The sequence below is a fragment of the Cygnus olor genome, chromosome 5 (assembly GCF_009769625.2).
Source record: "Cygnus olor isolate bCygOlo1 chromosome 5, bCygOlo1.pri.v2, whole genome shotgun sequence".
NCBI classification, from domain to species: Eukaryota; Metazoa; Chordata; class Aves; order Anseriformes; family Anatidae; genus Cygnus; species Cygnus olor.
In genome coordinates, this window is record NC_049173.1 from 1173220 (window position 1) to 1189911 (window position 16692).

Below are 16692 nucleotides of genomic sequence, written 5' to 3' on the forward strand. Positions count from 1 at the left end.
GTACCTGTTATGCACTTACTGTTGAAAGGAGTGTAAATTACATGTACCTGTGGAACTGTTTCCATATCACTGTATAATGTTTACCTGTTTTCCACTTAATTCCCACCCTGTCTTTATATGTCTGATTATTTGTACCTATAGCTGGGGTTCATCTTGCCTAACGGAAGCGCTCTGAAGTGCAGACATTTGTTTTGCCTTCTAGCGTAAATATTCCTTGGTCATGAGAGGGGAGGGAGGAATGCTTCTACAGAGAGTGATTTGTCTGGCCCATGTTAAGACATCTATTTTAATGTGTGAAGAGCTGTCCCCGGACATATCTCTCTGTTGATTGCAGAGGAAGTGTAGAAAACTTAGGCAAGATAGTTATGGTTATGTTGTTGTACAACATGCAAAATTAGTCCTTTCCTACCTGTACAATCTTGTACTTCTTTTGTATTGCGTACTGGTTCTTCTTGGATCCTTATTCTACTTTATCATCAGCTTCTTGAATTCAGATCCTGTCCTCAAGCATGTGTCAATTTTTCCCACTTGCTGTCCTTTGTTTGAATTTGGCATATACACAGCCTGTTTGGGCAAAATACTGGATAATACACGGTTCAAAAAAGACTGCAGCAGAACCCTGCTTTATATGTATCTCCATTTGTAGAATGAAGCTCTTGGTAACTACTCCGAACACATATGTCTAGGATGACATATGGCATCTCTACCTTCTTTCCTGCCCACGAGGTCTGCTGCTGTGTCATAAAAGGAGAGCGGATTTCTCTGATCACAGTGTTTTCTGATGGGTACTTCCAAATCCATTATTTGCCCTGGTACTGTCCTGGAAGCCCCAGCATATGATTGCCCCAGCATATCATCAGTTGTTTCCTGGTTCTTCCTTCAATATATATTTTTTAAGAGTGTAACACTTATACTCTTTTCTGTTCTTCTGGAAACTTTTTCAACCCTCACATACCTTTAATTTTTTTTCTAGTTGATCTCATATTGCTTCAGCTGTTTCTCTGTGATGAATTTTATCACCTTCTCTTAGATTTGTTATAGTAGAAAGAGTGACATCTCTTAGATGTTTCTTACTTCCCAAATCTTTTCTGTAACATTTAAGCTTGCGCACATTTCAACAGTTGACACCTTGAAAACCTGTCTGCCTGCTGTCAGGCCTGTACCACATCTTTCCCCTGGGCCCTTGACAGTTTCAGAGGCCAGAGGGTGCTGTTGTACCAAATACTCAAAGCAAGTAGTGGTGCAGTCCTGACATACCAGGTCTTAATTTTGATATATGAAACACTGTGACAATGAGATTTTATGGGGGCAGTGCAGAAATTCATGGTGAAGGAGTTCACAGAATCACAGCATCACACGTGGCTGGGGCTGGAGCACCTCTGGGTGCCCCTCTGCCCCCCCCAACCCCAGCAGGGCCCCCGAGCAGGGTGCCCAGCCCCACGGCCAGGCGGCTGCTGGAGATGTCCCTGAGGAGCCCCCAGCCCCTCTGGGCAGCCTGTGCCAGGGCTCCGGCACCCGCCCGGCCCAGCAGTGCTGTCTGAGGGGCTGGGGGAGCCGCCGGGGCTCCGCGCTGGGCCCGCGGCCTCTGGGCCTGACTCCGGCCTCTCGGCTCCCTCCTGCAGGTGGTCATGGACATTGCTGGGATCCCCCTTGAGCCTTTTCTTGTCTAGTCTAAACAGTCCCATCTCCCCGTTGTTCCTCACAGGAGAGGTCTTGCAGTCACTTCATCATCTTTGTGGCCCTACACTGGACTGAGTTCTTGGACCTCACGGGGATCTAGCCGTCATTTTCCAGAGCACCTCACTGCAGCCCAGATCTTAGGGCACATTCCGTAGTTCTCCTTGCTGGAAGAGCCTTACTGCCAAGGATCCCACAACATAACATTCCCTTTGGTTTCCGTCCCCTGTCAGAACGTAGCAGTCTGTTCCAGTCCAAGTTCTTAGCTGAAGAAGGGAACAGAGGAGACCTTTTAAGGATTTCAGTAGGGCTCTTGATCTCATGTGGGCACAGTCAGGTTGACACTGACAGCCACCAGGTTAAGACTTCAAGACAGATGGGCATAAACAGGAAAATACATCAGTGCCTCCATGCCAGCCGCAGCGAGTCTGGCCACAGAGAGCAGAAGCGCACACTGGCTGTTCCTCGCTAAGGAAGAAGCCTGGAGCACTCCAGTTGCTGGGATTACCAAGTTGCATCAGTCATGCACTGAATGCTCAGTTTCAATTGATAATGATTGTAACATAAAAATGTGTTTCATGACTTCTAGCTTATGTAAATGGAAGGATTTCTTGTGTTTTTAGATAGTATTTTAGTATTTTCACTTAGTTCACTTATGACTTAGTTTTGCTTTCAGTAATGAATTAATTAATATTCATTGTTCATGTTTTAAAGACTTTAAAAGAAAAACAATTTTTCAGGCTTTGAGTTTGGTTTGAAACCTGGGTTTATCTGCAGTTGAAAAACTTTGCATGTAAGAGATGAACAGAGCCTGAGCATCTTTGTCAAAATGCTCATACTGTATGCATAAAAAAAGTCTGAGAGTCTCTGAAAATGTAACTTTCTGAGAATCCTGCAGTATACCAGAAGTATACTACAAGTTTGTTTTTAATCCTTGATTTTTTTCCTTTTCCATGGCTAGCATTTGATGATAAAGGGACCTCTAATGTTAGCGTAGTTGGCCAACGTCTGAACTGTGGCAATGGATGTGGAGATTATGAGGACAAGAAGCAAAAAGAAGCGTCACGAACTATTTTTAAAAGTCAAAATATGGAACAACAAAGAAATTTTAAGCATTCAAAAGGTTTGTGAGTTTGCTATATTACTGTTCATCAGAGCTCTTGTTTATGGCAAAAAAATGAGGCCATGTGTAGCTTTTTTTAAAAACAGCTTTTATTGAAAATGCATTTCAAGGTGTTTAAAGTGTTTTTCTATACTCTAGTTTTTATACTTACTCTAATGATTTTGGTGGTTTTTTTTTGGTCATTAATTAAAATCAGAGTGCAAGTTAAATTAAAACTAGAAATTGAGAGATAGTACAAACCATGAAAAAAGGGCCAAGATATTATTTCAATCTTACTACATAAAGAGCTCTAAAAGTTTGTGTTTTTAAGTTGCTCTGTTGTTCACTGGTAAAATTAAGGAACTTAAGTCAGTATACTTTATATTTCACATTTAACCGTGTCATTTCAATAGTCAGAACATACTAGAGCTACTAGATGTATTTTGCAAATATAAGCTTGTTAGAATAGAGGTTTTGTTCTTTTTTTTTTTTTTTTTTGACCATCAAAACTAAAACGTGGAAGCTTTAGGAGCACATTGTTTCGCTCCCTCTTGTTCAGATCTCCCAGTGGCTAAAATAGACATCAGGTAACTATGTTTTTGTGGCAAATAAAAAATTAACTACCAATTTTCTACATATCAGTAGACACTGAATAATGAAGTATTTGTCCCTATAAGATCTTTTGTTTTCTGCATCTTGTTTCAACATTAAATAGATAGAATTGTCTGGTCTCAAGGTTCTATAGAAATGGCGAAGTGCTACTTTGTGTGAAACATTTAAAGCTGAGCAGTCCAAGTAGAGTATATAATCAGATTTGTTAAACCACCCCCCTTCATTTTTTCTTGTCATTACCAGCTTAACCTATGACAAGTGTGAAATGAAAATTCATAAATTTTTCAGGCTGGAACCTGAGTTTAGAACAGAAGGTCCTGATATGTGGGTAGGTTCCAAAGAGGATTCAGCATTTGATGCACTTTTAGTTATGGTCTAAGAGAAAATAGCTTATGAAGTCTCAAGATTGTATTCAAGAAAACCCCCAAAAGACCAATTTTGACAGTTTTCAAAACTTGGAACATTCAGATGCCAATGATAGTCTTTGTTTGAGGACAAAATAACACATTCAAGAGAAGCCTTTTCACTTGATGTTTTTTCTCATAAAGCATAAAAAGGAGAGCTCCAAAACCAAAACCACAGAATCAGGTCATTTGTAAGGTAAAGAGGCACCTGTCATAATCTTGCCTGAAATTATTTTTGGCAAATTAAAGATTGAGATGAGGGCAGAAAGTATAACAGACCTTTCAAGAGCCCCAAATGCTTGAGCTGCACACTTGCCTGGTAGAGGGCTATTCCAGGTTCTGTGTGCCTGGTGCTTTACAACGGTTAGAGATTTAACAGCAGCTGTAGATGTAAGCATAGGGCTGTCACTTTAACCGAACGTTCCTCAACTGAGATTTTTCAGTGGCCCAGTCATTTTATTTATGCACTTTCTAGAATGCAGTCACGCTTTCCTAAACCATCTTTTCTGTTTAGAAATTTCAGATTATTCAGGTTAAATAGCAAAAACAAATGGTGATTTTGTCACAAATCATCACCTTTTATTTGCAATTAGTGTAGCCAATAAATATGTATACATAATATCCCATCCACTTCAGTGAAGAATCTGAGGAGCTGATAGTTATATGGGAAACAACATTAAGTGCTGCTTGGAAAAAATATTTTAGCAAATTCTGTTTTGATTAAGTTGTGCTGAATTAATTAAGAAACAGTTCTATACTTCCAATAAGTGAGTTCAAACTTTTGTGTTTTTGTTGTTGTTGTTGTTTGTTTGTTTGTTTTCCCCAGTGGAACCAGTTGATTTAAAGGATTTAAGCTCCTTTTAGAAACTTTGGTTATCTTCACTGTCTTTTGGCAGAAATCTTTTTTACTATATGCTTTTCAAGATTTTGAGGTTACTGATGTTTAGTGAATCCCGTTAACTTCAGTAACTTGAAAATAAACTGATTCTTAAAAATAATAAATTCAGATATCAGTGAATGATGACGTTTTAGAAGAATGAAACATGTACCGAAGGGTAAACTACCTGATGTACAGTGGGTGATTTTTTTTCCTTTTTTTAGTTTTTGCAGGGTCAACATCTGGTTTTCAACAGATGAACAACCTAGATTTCATTTCGCCAAGTGTCTTGTCTGAAGATGCAGTCGTAATCGTTGGTAAAGGTTGGTAAAATCGTTGGTAAAAAAAAACACAAAAACTTAGCTCCCATATCTCATATTTTTAAAATGAGGGAAAATGTACTTTCTGAAGAGGGAAAAAGAGAAATAGATTCCCTAAAACATTTTAGGTTGTTAACTGTCTTCAGTTTAAATGGAAGTAAAAGAGTTATGCTTGGAAGGTTTGCACTTACTGGGTTATGCAATTCCATTCCAACAAGAAAGAATGGAAGCAGATTATGAAGGTTAGTTTTCGCTTCTAGCCTAGTGTGCACTCAAGTACGTGCATCCATCCTGCATGGGAGAATAAGGTAAGATTGCCTTTGGGGGGAAATTGGCACTAATAGGACAACGGCAATGTTTTTATTTAATGGAATTAATTTCGTTTTGCTTTAGTTTTTGCTCAGTTAGGATGAATAAAATAATTACTTTGGTAAGGGCACAACACAGTATGCTTTTCAGGTGTTTTTGGAAGTCCTTCTTCTGCTCAAACACATAGCCAGTCCATAACATGTGCAGAGAATGGAGACGACCAAGCTGTCAAACAGGAGACTGAGCCATCCTCAGGGATCTGTAGGAGAAGCATCCAGCATAGCAGTGCTTCTCGTTTCCACGCTGAAAATGAAAAAGAGGTAAGATTTCAGGACTATTTTACTGTCTCGCTTCCTCTTTTAATATGTATGAATACAGGTGAATACAATTTTGGACTCTATGGTATGGTAAATGAGTTCAGTTAAAATGCATTAATTCATAGCTCAGGTGACGTGCAGCAGAATACAAATCATAGAATCTATCAGGTTGGAAAAGACATCTAAGATCATCTAGTCCAGCCTAAATCCTTTTATCCTGTTACTGATCGAGTTCCATTATGTGGTGAAGACTAAATCTGGATTAACAATGAGAACACATTCGTGAACATCTGGTTGACTGTGTGCAAATTTTTGCTCTGGCTGCTTATTTAACCATTTTGCAAACAGCAATGAAAGCACATTTGCTTTTTTCTGATGTTTGCAGAATTTTATATTAAACCTAAAACATTTCTTGTCATTCAGTGTTATTTTTCTATCGAATTTTAAATAAAAACTGTAATGTGACTTCTTGCAGCATGTCCGTGCAGTTTAAATGAGACAGCAGCGTGATGTCATTTGTTGATTGGTAACGCCACAGGAAATAAATCTGAACTTCTTGGCTGGCATAGTCACTAGGGAACTTGTGTTCACATCTCAAACGGGCTATTACAAATGACACCAACTACCAATACTGTTGATACCAAGTCAAGTGAACTGCATCAGGTGTTTCTGTAATTCAGTGATATTTTAGAATTAAAAAAAAAAAAAGAGGATCTCTTTAAACACTGTACAGATCCACCAATATTTTCTAGCAGCTCAGTAATTGCTCAAGGCCCATTTTCAAGGGATTGGAGCAGGGCACTTAACTGTGTTTTTGATATTCTGGATGAATGATTAACAATTAGACTTTAAAATCTTTTGTCTCTCTTATGGAAGCTGTTCTTCTATGTGTAGGTACCTCTGTATCCACTGGAGATGCAATAACTGAAAAAAAAAATCACTTCCTGCCTAATTCTGTAGGCTAACGGTCTGAGCTAAACGTATTTTAGTGCACTTAGGCACTAAGGCTCCCCACATGTATGAAATGAGGCTGTAGCCACCAATGTGCTTCTCCCTGCTTTTTCTTTTGGTTCAGCCTGGATATTTTATAGTGGCAAATTGCTGTGTCAGAAACTTCCCACCTAACTTGAAGTCTCTGGGAGAAGGGCTGCAGGATGGAGTAGAGATGGAAAATGTCCTCTTCTCTCATTCCCAAAGCACATAGAAATGTAGGAGGAGGACCTGGCTGCCTTTGATCATGTCTTGTTTTCTGGATGAACGTTTGTAGTGTTAATCTAGCTCCATTAATAGGACTTGTAAAACGTAGTGTCTGGGATATCTGTCCCATAGTAGGGTTTCATTTGTTATAACATGGAACAAGATTTGTCTAATGAACTAGTGACATGAATTAAAAAAAAAAGAAATGACAATCACAAGTCTATCTGAAAGCATATAAAATAACATTTTAACATGACTAAAGCTTTAAGTTAATGACAAAATGTTTAAATTTTCTATTTGCCACTGAATATAAGAATACTTGGAGAGATCGAATTCAAATGTATTAAATGTTATTAAGATTTAATGGGAAACTATGGGCATCTTAAACATACAAGAGAAAAGGATCAGGTAGCACTGCTAAAGACCATTGCTTTAAAAAGCCTGTGTGCTTAAACGTGAGTTAGCCCAGACTGTATATTTGTTACTTAAATTTTTAGAAAACTACACAAGGCTGCCAGAGAAATGGAAGACCTTTTCTTGTAGACCTTAGTTCTCTAACTATTCAGATATTTTAGAGAAAAAAGATTATTTCCCTTAAAACTTTAAACGCGGAATGTTGCTTGTCTTTGCCAATAGGGCTACTTATCATGCAGAAAGCGCACACAGCTCTTTTCAGGATTGAATTTAATATTCATGTGAACAATTTTCTTTTACTCTGTAAAATGATGGCAAAAATAGAAGTTGTCCATGCTTACCTTAGACAATACCAAGGACTGGGTAATAAGCTATTGGGTAGTTTATGCATTATATTATATTGCATATCATAATGGGTGCATTATTTTCTGCAGATAAAAGTGGCCTTGTCAAAATCTGTCCAGGATAAGATGCGGCAGAAGAAAAAGGAAGGAAAAGAACAAAATCACAAAGAACATCAGGAAGTCAAAGACCTTGAAGAAAAGGAAGAAAAATCTTGGGAAAGACTTAAACTAAATGAACCAGAGAAAACGACAACAGAAAGTGAGCATTAGTTTTTGTCTTAAATAAAATGCTATTAAATGCTGCTGAAGTTGAAATTGAAATTCTATGATAATTACTAAAAATTATGACTGTGTACTATGACGTAAGGTATTGCTAGAATTAATTTTACACAGCAGTTTATATTTAGTCATTTGCATTGTAATACAAATGGTGGAGAGTAAAGTACTTGTAGGAAACATTTGAAACGCTGTAATTAATAAAAATTTCAAAAACCAAACTAGGATTGAAAACACTAGGGTTGTTTTCCTATTTTCTGATTTGTTGTTGTGATTTGGACATTTCCTTTTATTTTTTAGAGTTAAATCTCTGCGGGGATATACTAGCATCATCAAGAAATATATCGTTGTCATTAGAAAATGTTGCCTTGAATCCTTCATTAAAAAGAACATCCAGTTTGAAGAAAACTAAATGTTCAGCCTTGCTAGATTCTGGTAAGCTGTTACATTAAATTAAATGTAAAGACTGTTAAAATATTTGGATATGCGGAGTAGGGCTGTTCCAAAATATAATCAGGTTTAATATGACTTATTTGTACCATCGATTCTCCTGAGATGATCTGGAAAATTACTACTTTAGGGGTAGGTGTGAAGAGGATTTGATTTCATCACTGCCCCCTTGAAACATTTTTCATCTAAAATCTGTTAGGAAGATGTTTGCAACATGAGAGGATTTTTTCTTTGCTTAGAAACTTAAATGATGTAATGTATTAATGACAAATTGCTTCTCTTCCAACTCCTTCTCTCTCCAAGAAAAACGTTTCTGGGTATGTTTTGTCACTCAGATGCCTTTAAAATAACGCCGTAGAAATCTTTTCAGAATAGACATTTATACTGATGATGGTCAGAAAATTCTTCAGAATTTCTCAAGTGGCTCTTTAAGTTTTACTATACAATTCTTACTGTGCTGTGCTTTAGCAAGTTGTACATCGGTTTTTACATTTAAAAAAATCACTACTACATTTGTGTTTATGACTTTGTAAAGTGGTAGTTGTATAAAAAAAATAAAATTATTCATATGTACCGAATGATTGGGGATGTAACTGGGAAAACTGTCTTTTTGAAAACCTGGTCACTAGTAGCAGCAATCTAAATACACCTCAAACTTTTTTTATTTCCTTCCTTTGAATGAATTGTCTTCTTGAGATTATACTAATTATTTGATATGTTTTGTGACTTTGCAGATGAAATTTCTCTTGGGCCACGAGGACGCTATAAAGACCGGACCCCATCAGTCACTCATAGTCCAGAAATAATGGATCCATCAGAACTGCAGCCCTTTTCAAAACCAGAAACGGCACTGACAGAAGCCCTGGTACTTTTAGCTGATGATGACTGGTAAGTACAAACATCTATCTACAACCTGAACGTAATGTGTAAGGCATTTATTTTTATATCTTACTTTTAAAAATATAGCAAAATGAAGATAACATCAAAAATGAAGAAGGGTTGCAATTGATGTATGAGAAAAGAAAAGAAAGTGTTTTTTTAGTCCAAATCTAAATTAAGCTGTCAATGCTATAAATTGAGGCCTAATATCCAAGCTTTCAGAAACCCTTGGAATACCTTCTTGTCATTTCTTGTGCAATATAAGGCTTCACTACTTCTCTAACAGACAGAATGGGGTAACAATGCCATTTCCTTTTTTACTTTGGGAAGGAAAGTAATCCTTTAACTGCCGTACTGCAAGCTGCGGACAGAATTAAAGGGTGGAATTTAGAGAATATTATCTTAAAATAGTCCTACAAATACATTAAAAGGTAGACTGACTTTGAAAGAATTTCCCATGTTATGTTATTGCTTCGTTTTACAATCTCATTTGTTTGCTATTTGGTTCCTTAGAATTTTGTTTGTTGTTGTTGTTTTTGTTTGTTTGTTTTAATGAGAAATTTGCAAGTGATTTGATTTTAAATGTTTTCTTTACATAGGGAGAAGAAGATTGAAGGTCTGAACTTTGTTAGATGTTTGTCTGCCTACCATGCAGCTATTCTGACTGTAAAGCTACATGAAACAAGTCTGGCTGTGGCTCAAGAGGTTAAATTTTACTAGCAGAACATTTCACTGGCTATATGTGTTTATATGTATTTTATAGCTCTGAGATACACTAAAGTGAAATGGTATGTTAACCTGTGATTAGTTTTCCTCTGTTGGACAGTCTCAAAAGGATGACTTCGTAGTTCAGCAAAGCAGCTCTCATACTTCAGATTCCAACAGTTTATTTGATTTGCTAAGAGACTGAAAAAATTTACATCGTAATTTTCAAATATTTTTGTGTGTATGTATTTTTATTCTTGCACATTGTAAATCACATTAGAAATGTATTTCTCAGTTGCTTATAAAGTTATTTAATACTTAGAAAGGGAAACATTAAGATTTACTTATTTCTAAATATATTTTATAAACATTATTCATTGTTTGTTTGGGTTTTTCCTGTGTGCAGGTCAAGAATTTACGCTCAGGTGTTTCTCGAGCTGCTGTGGTCTGTTTAGGGGATTTGTTCACCCACCTGAAAAAGAGCATGGATCAAGAACTAGATAATACAGTAAAAGTCCTTTTGCACAAAGCTGGTGAATCCAACACATTTATAAGGGAAGAGGTAGACAAAGCACTGAAGGCTATGGTTAATAATGTGACTCCAGCACGTGCACTTTGTTCTCTTATAAATGGAGGGCAAAGGTAATAATTACAAAGACTTTATAAAGAAATAACTTGTGAATAGATTAAATATATCAATTATAGTCATTAAAAAATCCAAATATAACATAAAATATAGTAAGTCAGCTGTGCAAAGCTTCTGCCCACGGCAATGTTTGTTATCATAAAAGTAAAATGTAATCCCCATGTTTGTTTCTCTACATTAACTAAAAAGTTGGCTGTCAGTTTTGGAGCTTGGTATGTTTTCCAGTGGTTTTGCAAGTCTTCAGTAATTTTATTCAATGTTAATATAATATTCTTAAGAAACTGCTATTTGTCTTTCTCTAATAAAGCTCACCTAGCATTCTCATTTGCCATTTGTTCTGCGATCAAATGCCTGTCTTCTTCAGTCCTTCAGCACTAATTTTTCTTTAGAAACCTGATCTACAGCTTAAAATTCTCGAGCTGCAACCATCTTGGCTGATTTCATGTTCTTCTCTAGACTTAGCTGGTTTATAGTCTCTTTTTGTCTGCATCTCAATTTCCTTTGCAGTGGCGGTGACCATTTATTTTCTTGTCTGCTTCAAACATGACAAGCTTCCATTTCCGGTTTCATGGTTTGATTCTAACCTCCAGCTTACTTCCTGCTATGTTAGAAGTTAAATTCTTGTCTTTCACTTTACCTGTTAAGTATGTTGCTTTGTTCTTTTTATATCCTCATTGCTTGTAATAGAAATACTTAATCAAGCCATTAGACATTTCAGTATACTAGCTGTATACCTACTGTATTTAATCTCTTTTGTATCTGCCATCACTTAGATAGGTAAGAATTTCTTGTAACCTATCCTTTCCATTAAATATTTTAGATTCTGCATTATAAATCAATCCTTAGATTTACTGCATAGCTAGAAATTCCGAGAGTGAGTCTGAATTCAGAACTGCTATTCAAAACGTGGTTTGTTTCCTGTTTTGTTTCCTGGGAAGCTGGTTGTTCTGGAATGTATTGATTCTGTCTCCTGAAAGCCAATGAAAACCATACTTCAATTATGTGAACTTTAAACTGAAAGGCAAATATCAGCCTTGAGATTTAAATTATTTAAGAAACGTGCCTGCATGTAGTCATTTCTGGGAATTAAAGAGCAGCAGACAGTGATTGTGCATTGCTTTATCTCAGAAGCCATATGAAATAGTCCAGCCGTTACCTGTTTAGGTACTCCCATCACTTTTTCATAAATCCTTGGCTAAGCAATACTCATGATCATAATTGGTGAAATCTGATCTCCGTATTTTCAGTGGCAGATTCAAACACCCTGACTATCCTTATGAGACCTATAAAAATTTGAACCCTCCACTTTGTGTACTCAGATACATTTTCAGATACATAAGGCATCAGAATGATCTGAACTCTGAGTCTGAATATAACATTTGAAGCAGGGATTAATTTCTTCACAGCTAAGAAGCCTTTGGTGAAAACAGTGACTGAACCATGGAGTACAGTATGTTTTTAATGCATGACACATCAGTGGATGGCCTAAATAGCACTGTGAGTTACAAATTCTCTAATACTGGCTTCAGGAAACTCTGGCCATATTAGCAACAAAGCCCACCTGTCGTACGTGGAGCTATCATCTCTGGAGGCTGTAGCAATGATTATGACAGTTATCTTGCAAAGTGGAAATTTGGGAGAAAAATGATACGTGTCCTCAGGACAGAATGGACAGGTTGTGATTGATAAAACTGCATAAATACAAAAAAGATACATGTTCTAAATTTGTCTTACACTTTTCTTGTATTCACTACAACTTCAGTATTCAAGTTAACAGGTATGCATTACCTGTTTTTTATGATCCGTAAGACCTTTTAAAATTTACATGTTTTCTCCTAAATACATTTAAAACCTACTGTGATCATAAGTATTATGCTTGCGACCCTGAGTAGATCTATATACTGAGTCTTCATCACCTACAAAGTTGTTTTTGTCATTACCAACAAGAATAATTAAAAACATTTTTGTTTGCTTTTATGAGATACTGTTTTAAAGATGCTGGACGACTGCTGTAAACTCACCTCAAGGAATAGATTCTTGACTCATGATCATGATTCCAGGAGAAGAATTTTTAACATCATGTTTCTTATATGTATAAATTATGCTTAATTCAGGGTCTGATATGCATACAACAAAATTTCCTATTTTGCGTGAGCAGCAGGCATTTGTGGGGAATGGGGACTTACATGGTTTTGTTCAGCGAAGTCTTTAAACTTCATAGTTCTTGTTTTCCTGCCAGTACATACAGTAGGAGGTAGTCTGTTACTGTTTCCCTTCTCCCAGGCTCATGAGACCTGTGGCTGCCACACAGACCTAACGGCAGGTACTGAACTCTAGCCAAAGCTAGACTGAAACTAGGTAGCTCAGTAGCAGCTCAGAGCGTAGCACAGAGCTTAGCATGGTAGCTGCCAAGCAACTGGGTAGCTTTTGCAGCCTCAACTGTATTCTGAGTTGTCACATTTTGCAGTTTTAATAGACCCAGTTAGTCTCTGTGCAAATTGAAGCTACTTTGTGCAACCTAATCTAGAGATATCTTTACGTCTGATGGGGCCATGATAATCTACGGAACCACAGAAAAATAAAATCCTGCTAAAACAGAGCACAGCCATTCAGGAAGAAGGCCGGGTGTTCATGTTAATCTGAAAAGCTGGGGAGGCACTAGTGTGGCTTACCAAGTCAATTCTTTTCCTTAGCTCCCTCCTTTAAACTTGTTTTTCTTTTGAATGATGAGCCATACAGATGCCTCATTTATCGTGCAGTAAAACTGCCCCTAAAATCCAAACATGAAAATAAAATTGGAAAACTCTGGATCTGCAGAATTGCATGCTCTGAAAACATGTGGGATCAGCAGGTACTGCAGAATTTATATACACGATTAGTTTGCTGAATGGGTTTGAAAATTAATTCCAGGCCTTCTCTGATTTTCATCAACATAGTTATTTAATGACTTCATTCAACAGACTTCTGCAAGATTTTTTGAAGTCAGTAGAATACTGCTTTATTTAATTCTAAATTGATATAAATGATATTGGGTTTGTTTTTGAGCACAGGGATTTGTTTTTCGTAAAGTTGATGGAAAGAACTTGTAGTGAGCTTTCAAGAGTATTTCACAATTATTTTTAAGAAAATTAGAAAACAAATTCTAAAAGAAGGAAATTACCATTTTATTAATTCAAAGGTTGCAGTATTCTGCAGTATTCCACTAGTCGTAGATTGCGCTAAAGAATAAAAAAGAATACTTGTAGACCATATTTGGTAGAGCACATAAATACTGTTACTGAACTACTGTGAGGAGTTTTTACTAAGCAGTTGTGTTCTCTTTAGCCATCTGCATGCGGCGGTGAGGAGATGCACAGCCCAGCACATGTCGGATATTGTAGAACGTATGGGACCGGAGTGGATGCTGGCTGGAACCAAAGTTGTCACTGATAGGATTTTCCCTGCAATAGCCAGGTTTGCACTGGATAGTTCACAGCAAACAAGGTTAGTACAGTTAATAATTAAGATAAGCACACTTGAGGTGGCTGAAACTTCTGCATAGCTCAGTGGGTGCCATTCAGCAGCGGCAGAGAATGACTGTTAAGATAATATGTGATGGGAATTACCCGAAAGCCTCCTGCAGCCCTGCCCATCTTGGCAGTAGGAAGAAGGGATCAAAGGACATACTCGTTCTGGCACCACGCACTACATAGGCAGTGTAGGGAATTCCAGCACTAGGATCCACGCTGTCTGACTGGCAGGGCTTAAAGACAGCCGATACTTCAACACTGAAATAGGAGACTGTTCTCGTTCTTTAATTTGCTCAGTTGTTGATCGAGTAATGATTGTTGACCATAGTTTCTTTGTGGGAGGATGAAAGGGGTGTCTGGTTACAAACACAGCAATCTTCCTGTGCTTCTGTATTTTGAAATTGCATGTGTCTAATTGTCCAAGAGACTTACAGAACAAATCAGTGTTTACAGATATATACGTCATGGTCTGTTGCCCTGCAGGTATTATGGTCGAAAGATGCTTTTCAGTATGATGAATCATCCTGATTTTGATAAAACACTTGAAAAGTATGTGCCAGCCAAGGATTTGCCTTACATTAAGGAATTTGTTAGCAATCTACGTCAAAAGGTATGTGGAAAGCTCTTAGTTTAACAGGTGAGAAACGTAAACTTGCACTAGTGATTGTTAAGTATGGACATTGAACCTACAGAGAATGGGAGGAGTGTATTCGGAGGAAGACAAGTAACCGTGTGAATACAGGGGAGCGAGGTGGTGCTTGTTACCTGACCTGTGCGTGCCTTTAATCATAGAATCATAGAATCATTAATCCTTACAGATACACTGGATCAACTGTACTTTGCTACTATACTTTGCATGCCTCAGACTCGCCTCTAAAGAGTCTCCGGCGCTGCAGAATATACCAGCCATATTAATGAACGGTTTCATCTTTGTGCAGGGTTTGGGGGAGATGCCATTAGACACACCCTCAGCAAAAGGAAGACGTTCTCATACTAGTATTGTTGGGCATTCAAGGTCATCATCTACTTCCAGAGATGCTCTCAGCGTCACTGACAGGTAATGATCTCCCTGAGTGTTTTAACCTGTTAGTAGCTGACCGCCAGGAGAACAGTCTCACAACAAGAAGAGAGTATACAAACATTCACAACAGGGTTAAACATTCCTGAAGAAAATGGAAAAAATAACATGTCCCAGTAAACTCTTTTAAATAGGATAATTGCTAATATTAAAATGGCTTTGTGCATTTTGAAGTTAATTTGTTTATTGACTGCCTCTGAAAATGCACACAATACAGAAAACACTGGGAATTCATGGTAGATCCCTGTCACCATCAGCTCAGGATGTTGCCGTCCAAACTCCATACAAACAACGTGCCTCGTACTAGCTGCAGTAAAAATTGTCTGTTTGTGCACTTGCCTGGAAACTAAGGATCTAGTTAAATCCTAACTGCGGATGATGAAGATTTTAGAGCATACTCTCTGCATCTTTTATTTTCTGTTTTGTCTTCTGATAGGTTTTCTATTGAACTGAACAAAGAAACGGAAAAAATGAAACCAGGCCAGAAAGTCTGTATTTGAGAATATAGAGTTCATAGGGTCTGTAACTGCCTCCAGGTTTAAGAAGGTGTATCTGTCACAAACAGAGTTCTTTCACACACCATCTACTATTCAAGATAATAATCAGTTCCAGGCTTGATAGTATATTTATGCTTTGGCATGTAAAACTAGACGTCCATTTTCTTAGATGTACTACTTGCTGCATTCTGCCAAAGACTCTTTTTAATTCGGGTACGTTTAGTGGCCTGTGATACAGTGGTAGGACAAGAATTGATGCCATCTGGCCTGCTCACAGAGCTAATCGGTTTGAACTTGAAAATGCAAGAAGGATGCTTATTCCTTTTTCCATCAAAGACTTCTCTTACTGAATTAAGAATGAGGTAGTGAATCTACCCGGACTGGTCTGTGAATACAGATGGACACTTGTGAATACTTGTGGCTACTTATCTGAAATTCACATAGATTGGATTCATCAAGCTTTCCTTAGTTAGAAAAGCTCATTTAACAGAATGGGAGAGTTTTTCTGTCCGTTTGGTCAAGCTGCAACACTTTAAATTCTTCATCATTTAACTTCTGAAACATTTGAACTCCTGCTTAATTTATTCAGGGACACACAACTGTACTTCTCTTTCACATTACAGTCTTTCTGAAGAACTTCCAACAGTGATGAAGTTCCTCCATCATCAATTACTGGTTAAGTAATTTGTTCCTGCTTAGATCTGAAACCTCATCATTGCACTTCCATTGAATTTCAGCCTTCTACTGCAGATACTTTCTTCATGGGTGCTTACTTAGGCAGGAAAGCGATTCCACAGATTTCATAATCCTTTTCATGACTGTCTAATAAGATCAGGTGCTACAGAAAGTTTGTCTCAGAATCCTCTGTGAAGAGTTCTTAAATTTCCACCACAGCACAGCACGTTGCTTAGGTGCCCCTCAGGCTGGGATCAGTGTTTGAAGTACTTGAGAAGGAAGAATTGAACTATATTAACTTTTTTTTTTTGACATGTTGATGTGTAAGGGAAGGTCAAACCCTGCTGCTGTTGTACAGAAACATGAGGAAGCACAGGGCCGCTGCATTTCCTGGGTGATACGCT

At 37.5% G+C, this 16692-nt stretch overlaps 1 protein-coding gene across 1 annotated transcript in view; it reads left to right on the forward strand.

Annotated features, from left to right (window-relative positions):
• Positions 1 to 16692, forward strand: part of TOGARAM1 (TOG array regulator of axonemal microtubules 1) — a 45381-nt gene that overhangs the window by 24610 nt on the left and 4079 nt on the right. The window contains exons 9-19 of the mRNA XM_040557799.1: positions 2639 to 2800; positions 4897 to 4995; positions 5452 to 5621; positions 7664 to 7832; positions 8150 to 8284; positions 9034 to 9187; positions 9778 to 9883; positions 10290 to 10525; positions 13854 to 14012; positions 14522 to 14648; positions 14977 to 15095. Of these exons, the coding sequence (XP_040413733.1) occupies positions 2639 to 2800; positions 4897 to 4995; positions 5452 to 5621; positions 7664 to 7832; positions 8150 to 8284; positions 9034 to 9187; positions 9778 to 9883; positions 10290 to 10525; positions 13854 to 14012; positions 14522 to 14648; positions 14977 to 15095 (1636 nt within the window). The remainder of the gene's footprint in view (positions 1 to 2638; positions 2801 to 4896; positions 4996 to 5451; positions 5622 to 7663; positions 7833 to 8149; positions 8285 to 9033; positions 9188 to 9777; positions 9884 to 10289; positions 10526 to 13853; positions 14013 to 14521; positions 14649 to 14976; positions 15096 to 16692) is intronic.